General features: G+C 49.1%; 1 protein-coding gene across 1 annotated transcript in view; it reads right to left on the bottom strand.

Annotated features, from left to right (window-relative positions):
• LOC106893528 (inositol 1,4,5-trisphosphate receptor-interacting protein-like 1) overlaps positions 1–1,758 on the bottom strand; it is a 4,760-nt gene extending 3,002 nt beyond the window's left edge. Inside the window, exons 1-2 of the mRNA XM_014951578.1 lie at positions 1,693–1,758; positions 5–1,195 (exon numbers count right to left, since the gene is read on the bottom strand). Of these exons, the coding sequence (XP_014807064.1) occupies positions 5–1,195; positions 1,693–1,758 (1,257 nt within the window). The remainder of the gene's footprint in view (positions 1–4; positions 1,196–1,692) is intronic.
• Between the last annotated feature and the right edge of the window lie 8,753 nt (positions 1,759–10,511).

Here is a 10,511-nt window from a genome sequence, read left to right as displayed (position 1 = left end):
TGGCCTCGGCCACGGCATAGCTCTCTGCCCACGTTGTGCCCGGGATGAAGCAGCCGGGGTGCTCTGCAACCTGGCTGCTCAGGAAGATGTCCGAGTCGCCTTGCTGCACCCCGAACATCAGCTCCACAAAGAGGGATCTCCCGCAGGCATTCGTCAGCTGCAGCTTGCAGGAGCGGCGGGAAGGCAGCACCTTCATGCTGTAGTGATGCCACTGAGCCATCTCCCCCCAGGCTGAGCTCACCAAGGTCTGGAACCAGCGGGCAATTTTCTGCACGTCCAGGTAGAAGCCTGGACGTGCAGCGCTGGTGCAGAGGTCGTTTAGGAGGTTGGAATCCTGATTTGTCCTCAGCGCCTCCTCGGGCTGGTGCACGAAGCAGAGCATGTTCCCCACCCCTTGGCCCCTCGTGCAGGTGCATTGGAGCTGAACGCGGATGCGGTTCTTTGCCGGCATCTTCTCCGCAGAGGCCTGCTCCAGATGGAAGGTGTGCCCACGGGGAGGCTTCAGGGGCACAAGCAGGCGGTAGACCGCATCATGCCCCCGGGGATTCCAACCTTCAAAGGCGCTGCCCACCCCGATGGCTGGCTCCAGCACGGGGAAGAAACTGTTGGCCAAGCGCGCTTGGAAGACGCCAAGGAGGTCGCTCACCAGATCTTCCGCCACCCGGCGCTTGTAGGCCACGCTCTTCATTGCCCCACGGACGCGCTTTGCCAAAATCCTGACCAGACGCCCCTCATCGTCAGAGTCCTCTCCTTCGCCTGCTTCTTCCTCGTCCTCTCGGCTGCCGCAGGAGGTGATCTCCTCTTCCCAGCTGCTCTCTGGCTGCTGGCTCCTTTTCCTCAGCCACCAGCAGAGCCCAAGGAGCAGCACTAGGACTCCAGCGACCGCCCAGAACTGCCAGTGCTGCAAGGCAGCCAAGAGCAGGGCTCCCGGGGCAGAGGTGCTCTGCTCCAGCTCCTCCATCAGCTGAGTCATCTCCTGATTGAGATGCTCCTCCCGGAGCCACATGTGCTCGTGCGTGGCCTCCTCCAGCTCTTTGCCGACCATCGGCAGGCGCAGGAAGAAGCTCAGCAGAAGCAAGATGCGGACCGTCGTCAAAGCCATGGCCTTGAAGCGCACTCGCCGGTGGCCCAGGCCGTACTGGGGCAGCTGCCTGCTGGCGCCCTTTATAAAGCCGCCCCCATTGTGACGCGTCCCCTGGGGTGTCCCAGGCGATGGAGGGCATCACGGGCATGCGGCAACCGGCCATGCCCTTCGGCCTCCCCCTGGCTCAGCCAGAGCCTTTGAGAGAGTGTTCTAAGAAGATGTGATGGCAAGGTGCCCTTGGTTAGTCACTGCCTGGAGGACAGGGTCAGGCAGAAGTGTCCGGGACACCTTTTCCCATTGAGTCACGAGGGTCAGAGAGCACCACATAGAGCTTTCTACACTCCTTCCCATTGCCTCAAGGCAGGAGCATGGGCAGGAGGGGGGCCTTAGCTACAGCGTCTGAGAAACCAGAGCCCACCACCTCAGCTCTTCAGCAATTGGTCCCCCAGCGCAGAGAGTCCCGATTTCTTGTTTCAGAGCTCTATCAACCAATTTGATGTGGTTACAGGGTCTGCCCTTCTCCACTGCCTTTGCCTGGCTGTGATCTTGCTTGTGTCAGCTCTGTTTCAGAGACTGAACCATGGGACGTGGTCTCTGTGTGGTCATACTGGAGGTTGGAAAGGCATGGAGGTGGCTTTGTAATGGAAATCTAAGGGGATGTCTTCTGGACACATTGCCCATGAGGATCCCATCTCAGCCCCAGCACAGGTGACAACCCTTTGGTGATGCCTGGGACAGGCTTTACATGAGCTCTCCTTTGCCAAAAGGACACTGCTGCCAGGGACGGTGGTCTTTGACTGTCTCCATCCATCCTCCATCCACGTTCTCAAGCTAGGCCACATGAGCTGGGATGCTCGTATTCACGTGTGAAAGAAAATTATAAAACCAGAGCAAGTTTTAAGGGATGCCCAGGCTATGTTTATTTTCTTCTGAGATGGCTCACACATCTCTAATTTTTCACAGATTAATTCTTGCTCCCCGTGTTGTTGTTTTTTCAATTCTACAGAGACCTGAAGCTGAACTCATTTACTCTAGAATGACTGCTGCTTGCTTCAGCTTCCCGACATGGGTTAAAAGCAATAACATTGAATTTTTTTTTAAACACTTTAGTTTATCAAAGCGATTTTCTTAGCAATCCAGCCCGCTGTCCGATTTCTCACTGCTATTTGCAAGGCATTAGGTGTAGTAAGAGCATTTCACAATCCCACGTGCTTTCAAAAGACTTTTGTAACAAACCCTGCAATGAGGATATAACTCATTGGATGACTTTGGTCAAAAACAAACATAGGCCCTAAGGTGCAGCCTCTGCAAAGGGGGTTGATACACTCACAGGTTTTGTTGCAAAAAAAACAGGTTTTATGCTTCACTGTCCTGCTGAAGCGAGCTGGCCTTGTGTACACTCAGCACCACTGCAGGATGATGGATCGGCTCATTTTAAAACCATGAAACCTCAATAAACTCCATCGCCTGGCAAATTTCTGTGAGCTGGTGTTTGCAAATACAATTATGCCGTTGTCTCGTCAGCTGAATAAATGCCTGGGCAAAGCTGCTCAGCTGCAGAACTTGAAAGGGAAGATTGGACATTTTTGCAAGTGAGAGAAGTTTGGAGGAGGCAAGGGTTGTGGTTTCAGGCTGAATTGGCCAATTACAGGTGACAGATGCTCTCCTCCTGCTCCTCACTCCAAGGAGGAGAGAGAAAGAGATTTACAAGTTTAGCAGGAACTAAACTATTTTAATGAAATATTAATAATAAAATTAAAAGAAAATAATGAAAATAGTTTATATATATATATATATAACTGTACCTAGGTCCCAGGATGATGTCACCAGCAGGCACTGGGGAAGTCCCAGACTGGACTCAGTGGTGGGAATAGCATTCCAGCTCCGGAGTCAGGAACACATGCATCAGGATCAAAGGCAGATGAACTGACAGGGTCCTCTTCAGACGTCAGCCATTGAAGAAGAAGAGCTGACCCTTTGATCCCTCAGCTTTTATCCTGAGCATGGGGCAGGTGGGATAGAATACCCTTGTTAGTCAGGTTTGGACAGATTAATTCTTGCTCCCCGTGTTGTTGTTTTTTCAATTCTACAGAGACCTGAAGCTGAACTCATTTACTCTAGAATGACTGCTGCTTGCTTCAGCTTCCCGACATGGGTTAAAAGCAATAACATTGAATTTTTTTTTAAACACTTTAGTTTATCAAAGCGATTTTCTTAGCATTCCAGCCCGCTGTCCGATTTCTCACTGCTATTTGCAAGGCATTAGGTGTAGTAAGAGCATTTCACAATCCCACGTGCTTTCAAAAGACTTTTGTAACAAACCCTGCAATGAGGATATAACTCATTGGATGACTTTGGTCAAAAACAAACATAGGCCCTAAGGTGCAGCCTCTGCAAAGGGGGTTGATACACTCACAGGTTTTGTTGCAAAAAAAACAGGTTTTATGCTTCACTGTCCTGCTGAAGCGAGCTGGCCTTGTGTACACTCAGCACCACTGCAGGATGATGGATCGGCTCATTTTAAAACCATGAAACCTCAATAAACTCCATCGCCTGGCAAATTTCTGTGAGCTGGTGTTTGCAAATACAATTATGCCGTTGTCTCGTCAGCTGAATAAATGCCTGGGCAAAGCTGCTCAGCTGCAGAACTTGAAAGGGAAGATTGGACATTTTTGCAAGTGAGAGAAGTTTGGAGGAGGCAAGGGTTGTGGTTTCAGGCTGAATTGGCCAATTACAGGTGACAGATGCTCTCCTCCTGCTCCTCACTCCAAGGAGGAGAGAGAAAGAGATTTACAAGTTTAGCAGGAACTAAACTATTTTAATGAAATATTAATAATAAAATTAAAAGAAAATAATGAAAATAGTTTATATATATATATATATAACTGTACCTAGGTCCCAGGATGATGTCACCAGCAGGCACTGGGGAAGTCCCAGACTGGACTCAGTGGTGGGAATAGCATTCCAGCTCCGGAGTCAGGAACACATGCATCAGGATCAAAGGCAGATGAACTGACAGGGTCCTCTTCAGACGTCAGCCATTGAAGAAGAAGAGCTGACCCTTTGATCCCTCAGCTTTTATCCTGAGCATGGGGCAGGTGGGATAGAATACCCTTGTTAGTCAGGTTTGGATCACCTGTCCTGTCCTCTCCTCCCTGCAGGTGGGACCCCTCTACGCTTTTCTGTATCCGACCCTCCAACAGGGCAAATAACAAAATTAGCTGACCTTGGTTGTTACAGCAATAAGTATAAGAAAGAGCCGTTCTGCATATCGTTCCTTGGCATGAAATATAAACATTGGTCTTGTCACTCTAAAAGTGAACAGTTTTCTGCACAACATGCTGTTAATTTCAGAGAGTTAGAAGAGGCCTGGCTCAGAAGTAAAATTACTGAACAGAAAGTTGGCTCTGTTTTACCTCAAACCAGGACAGCAAAGTGGGCGAATAAATTTGCCACAGATGAAACACCTCTGCAGGTTAAGTCCCCCGAGGAGAGGGCAGTTGGGGGGTTAACATGTGTGGTGCCTTGCCATGTTGCAGGGCTGCCCAAGCAGTGCAAAGCATGGTTTAAGTAGCTGATTAAGAGTTGCTACAGACTAAGCCACTTCCATGGAGTATCAAGCCATATAGTGGACCAGGCTTTGAAATTTCTCCCCGTGTCTGAGAATCAGGTCACCTCTTGGGTGCCAGCTGTGGCATTAAAAGTCTAATTTTAGGCTCTTGCCTGCAGCAAGCATCCCTGTAAACGGTCAGCTCCTCTGCCAAGCTTCTGTAGGCTGGAGTGGAAATTTGCATCAGGGAGGCTTTAGAGTCTGCGCTTGATTTGAGAAGAAGAAAACAAGACGCAGAAAGATCATCTGGATGGAGCTGCCTCTGTGAGGGCAACACGTGCAACACAGACAGAATGAGTTATTTTGCTTTTCAGCAGTTTTGGGGCCAAATCTGTGACTTCCCGCCATCTTTCCACCCTCCTCAGGGCAGCTCCCAGTGGCTGCAGGCTGCCACCTCACTCATCGTGGCCATCCCTAATGAGAGGGGGGGACTGCCACCCTATGCCCACGATTTCACATACATAGCTGATACTCTGACACGACCCCTGGGTTACCCAAGGAGGCAGATTAGTGAGGTGCTTGTTTGCAAAGGACAGTTCTTTTACGGTGGCACGAGTTATCTGAGATGCAGGCTCTATGCATGAAAACACAATACTTTGAGCTCCTTGGCTCAAAGCGCTCTGATGTGACAGTGAGATACATATTATAGGGTCTTAAATCATGTCTGCAGCACTGATTACGAATTTACATAGTCTTGTTTCAGCTTGCACCAGGATGAGGGTCAGACCTGGAAGAGATTCCTCGGGGATGGACTATTCAAGTGCTCCAAATTCCTGCTCAGGGGATCCTGGGAGGGGATATTGCTTAAGTGCTACCTTCGTTTTCCAAGCTTTAGAGAAACAACTTGGAGGAAGCCCATCCCACTGGCAGAGAAGGCTGTGCAGATGTTTGGGGCATAGCAGTTAAATGTGTTTACTGCCACACTCTTTGCACAGAATTACAGTAAGCAGGGCAGCTGGCAGAGAACCAAATCCTGACCCTCCCAAAACTAGGGGATTGACTCGTGCAGGTCAGGGTTTCACCAGGCTCTACTTCACACCTTATTTCATTGTTCATTAGAACCTAAAATCCAACTGAACAGACCAGCCGGGTACCACTCGGAGAAATGCATGTGTTTTCCAGTGTTTGGAGGAACAAGGATGATTAGCATGTCCCTTTGCCCCAGGTCTCTTGTCCCCATTTTCTATCACAATAACTAACCACAGCACCAACTTCCCTCCAGCTGTTTATTCCACATTTTACAGGGAACATCTGGACCACTTCTACATTTGCTCTCACTGAAGGACTTTTGCCTCTCTGAGATGAACTTGCAAGTGAGCTGCCTCATGTGAATGGGTTGGCCGATATTCACAGGAGCTTTTCTTTTAATACTGTCTTTATATTTAAATGGAAATATTAAACTCAGTGGCATTATTAAACCTAAAGTTCTGGTCTAATATGTCATAACCATGAGATCCATGGGATGTTTGAGTCAACCCCTGTGACAGAGGTTCCAGAAACAGCGGGCAAGGAAGGTGCTATAGGCAAACAAACCTCTCCATGGAGATTAACCAACCATCCTGACCCCTCCTGTGTGTACAGCAATGCAGACCTACGCACAGGGATTGCTTTCAGCAGCCGTGCTTTCCAGGACATATTTCTAATGGAGAGAAAAGCACTTAAACCGGAAGATTGTGACATAAGGGCAAAACCTCTTCATCACCCAAGCCTCTCCAGGAGAAACCCTAAAGGTATGAGGCCCAATACTGCTATCGTGCTGCTCTTTTTTAAAATGAGCCTGACTCAAAGAAGACCTTGTGGGGACTCTAAAATTGGAACTTTGCCTCAAACCCTGTTTGACTGCCAGGGATGTGCAGAGTGGAGGGTCAGTTTTCCACGCAGTGGAGGTGGGACTGGGCTGACCTCCTTGCTGCTGTCACTGGGGAGGCTGTGGCTGGTGTCCTGACAGACCTAGTTGGTGTGCTGAAGATGGCTTTAGATAGGGGAGTTAATTAGTTTGCAGCCCTCAGCTGGGAATATCAAATGCTGGGAAAAGCTTGCTATTTTACCCAACTCTGCAGCTCTGCAGAGGAAATAATGGCCGTGCATTGAGACCGACAATTACCGGAGTAGCCTCAAGCCAGGGCTGCTGATAAAGCAGCAGCAGCTGGAGGGTGGTAAGGCAAGGAGACAACATCTCAAGGAGCCGCAGGGCAGGGCCTCACCAGGGGCAGCCCCCGACAGATGCTGGAGACACTTTCTTGACCAGTTATAAGGTCCTGAGAGGAGCTCAGAGGCAGGTATGGCTCTGCAGGGAGGGAAAAGCGATTCTCCCTGCGCGTTTCCCTCCCCATGTCCTTCTTCTGGTTGGCTCTGTGGTCAGAAGTTCTGGAAGCCCTGTGAGCGCTCCTTTTCTTCAACAGCAGGTCTGGAGTTCGGTGTTGACAGTTCCTTATAAGCTGGACATAGCACTTCAGGAGCTGTGCCAAAGCAATCAAGGCAAAGAAAAGCGATGCTATCTTCCTGCGTAGCGCAAGTAAACATAGGCCCTTCTCTGACAACAATGGAGCTGTATTTATTTGCATCCAACTTTGGCCCTGAGGCTGCAAATAAAGCCGTATCACTTCCATCAGGACAGCAACCAGCTGAAAATCTCCCTCTGCTTTTGGAGAGCACTCGAAGTGGGGAACGCCTTGTATTTCCAAGAAAAATGTACGAAACGTGAAAGAATTAAGCCACTGCCCTTCATCATTACAGCGTGGGGCACCGGGGCTTCTCTCGGGGGTGGCAGGAAAAGGATATAACTTGAGGAACGCAACCTAATGAGCGCGGTCCACATGAGGATGAAGGAAAGGCTTTCTTGATGGGTATTTATGGAGTTACGAGCCTTTCTGGGGCCCTCTGTGGTGGTGTGCTTCATTTGTGCTGTGGAACAAGTCCATCTGCTCCCGGGCACTGCAGGGTGATGATGACAGAGAGCTATGTGCCACCAAACACTGTCCTTCCAGTGCAGCCTGAGCAGACCTGATCCTCTGGGATCTGCTGTCTTCTTTTGCCATGATCATCATCAAAAGCAGCTATACAAGGAGTTCAGTGTGAAAACATCCCCTTAGAAAGGTACCAACACGAAACTCGCTAGGGAAAGAAAGAAAAAACTTACTCTTCATGAAAAAAGAGCCTTTTAAACACGGCTTGATTTCACCCTGCCCGCTCTCTGTGCGGCAGCAAAGCTCCTGCTGATGTCTGTGAACAAAATTAAGAGCTTTTGGCTCGTGTATCTATAATTAGACTGAGCAGAAGGCAAAATATTCCGGTATGACAATTTCAAAGTGGAAAGAAATAGGTCTGAGCAGATGTTGATTTGCAGGATAAACAAATCAATTAAATTCAATTTAGTCCCCTCTACTGCTCAACTCCTTTGTTCCTTGATTTGAAGCGTCAAATACAGTGCTTAAGCTGTAGGCATGACAAAAAACACATGCCAGGACAGGCGCATAAATCTGCAAACAGAAAATATATATCCAGTGTCCTTGCAGGCCTGCCGTATTTCCCTATCATCCTGCAACCTTCGGGACCTTAGCTTTCACCCAGGGCTGGTGTTCAACACAGAAAAACTCCATTTTCAGCTTTCATTCAGCGCCTTGCAAGTGAAATGATTGCCTTCAGTGCTGAAACCTCCCAGGATTACAGTGCTGTGTTAGCTTCTACTAAACAAGCAGCTTGAGCTGCCCGGTTTCCAAATTTTCAGGTGCAAGCAACATCCCTTATAGAAGGTTAGCTGGTGACATGATGCTGGGAGGGAGTTGGGCTGACCTGCACACACAGAGGTGCCAAGTCCCTCCCTGCACGTCCATCTGTTATCACCTGGGATGGCACAGTCCTTGAGGTTGGGACTTCCCTTGAAGGACTGGAAAGCCAAAAGCCATCAAGTGTGTTAAGGCAAAGGGTTTGGAAATCAGTTCAGCTGAACACAAGTAAACTCATAAATAAGGGAGCCCTCCTGATGTCACAGCTCTTTCTGAAAAGTTGAGCTTGGGACTTTACTTCCTTGAGGGGTCTGTGGCTCCTCCGACTTCCAAGTTTAGATTGAGACATAATTCAGCCTTTTTAATAATTGAAAGGCATTTGAGCCTTCTTAGTCCAAAGGAACGGATAAGCAGCTTTCTGAGGACTAAAACTCAGGCTGGTTTTATAAGGAGCATTAGTGCAATAGTCCTTCCGTGCTTAATAGTGCGTTTTGCTGCCTAATAGGAATATTAGTGTACACACAGGCTTAGGGGAGTCATCTGATGCTTTTATTGTTTGGCATTTACCTTTCTTTAAAGCTAGGACAGTATTATGGGCTGAGATGCACGGTCTTTCTGTATGTGAATGCGCCGGTACACTAAACAACAGCTAAATGCTTTAATTTGGTGAAGAGGAGGTGGGCACATTCAAAAAAATCAATGCTCAAAGAGAGATCCCGTGGCAGAGCACACACGGCTGGACAGAAGAAATGGGTAGAGAAAAAAATGGGATCCCTGCCTTTGTACTGCAACACAGTTCCCAAAATCCTGGTTCTTTGCTGAACCGTTTGGTTTTTTTCACTTGTGGGATTTATGTACATAAATGTTGAAAATCACAGCAATTTGAGAAGAGCTCATTTAATCTGGAGCATCTGCGCTCGAACGGCTGGGGGGGGTGAGCTGAGTGTTGCATCAGTTTAATGACCTGGAATACCATCGATCCGCCCCGTATCGGATGCTCCTGCGCGAGGTCTGATGTCTCCAGGTGCCACCAAGATGCAGGCACACACCCCTGTGTCCCAGAGTGACCCAGCTGGCCTGAAATGGGTAAAAGAGAGGGAAGTCATTCCTAACCTGCACAGATGGCTCCTGTTGACTCCCCTGTCTCATCCTTACAGCCCAGCCTGGGGTTACGTGGCAGGACGTGTGCTGCTTTGCTGGTGTAAAACGTTTTACTGCAGTCGAGCACTTTGCTTATTTTTGTTTTGGTTTTGAACACTGCATAAGACGGGTATTTGCAGCTGGAGGATGGCTGGAGCGGTAGGGGTGTGCTGCATGAGACAACATACTACTGCCTCTATTGCCTTGCCTTTCCTGAGCACCGAGGGCTTCCCTGTACCACGGGAATCTCAGCCAGAGGTGGGCCTTGAAGCCCCCAAAATGTGGTCCTACCTGGCTCCAGACTCCCCTCCCAAACCTACCTGCTTCCAGGGGCCCAGCACCTGTTCTCTACTTTTCTTGAAAAAAAAAAAAACAAACCCCAACCTTCAAACCCCCCAAATCCTTACTCCACATAAATGATCTAAATATATTACCTGAGGGTAAAAAAAAAAAAAAAAAGTTCCTCATTTTAATGTCAAGAGTAAGTGCTCAGTGTTGATTCTGCACTGCTGTAACGCGTGTTCTGGGTATGTTTTATGAAGCCAGTGAGGCAAAACCAGCCCTGCAAAGCTGAGCCCCCATGCTCAGCTCCCACCCCTGAGACCCCCCTCTCGGATCTTTCCCAGAAACAGCACCTTAGAGAACAGCTGGTTTTACAAGGAAACAAGTTTGCTGGGTGAGAAACAGGAGTTGCTTTGATGAACGTTAAAAACTCCTTGCATCGCGTGTCCCCTTGCAGCGCAGCCCTGGGTGGGTGCCCGGGTGGAGATGGCAGAAGAAAAGCTGGGAGAAATGGGGCTGGGGCCACGAGATGCTGGTGTCCCAGCCCCACGGCTTTGCCCTCTCCAGTAGCTTTGTTAAACCCATTCAGGAGCAACCAACCCATCGGAGAGGCGGAGATGCCAGGGGGTGGCCAGTAGCCGGAGCCCAGGCTGCATAAACCCAGTTTCTC

The sequence above is a fragment of the Calidris pugnax genome, unplaced genomic scaffold (genome assembly GCF_001431845.1).
Source record: "Calidris pugnax isolate Ruff unplaced genomic scaffold, ASM143184v1 scaffold183, whole genome shotgun sequence".
NCBI classification, from domain to species: domain Eukaryota; kingdom Metazoa; phylum Chordata; class Aves; order Charadriiformes; family Scolopacidae; genus Calidris; species Calidris pugnax.
Note: the sequence above shows the minus strand (reverse complement) of the source record. Positions and strands in the feature narration are given on the sequence as shown.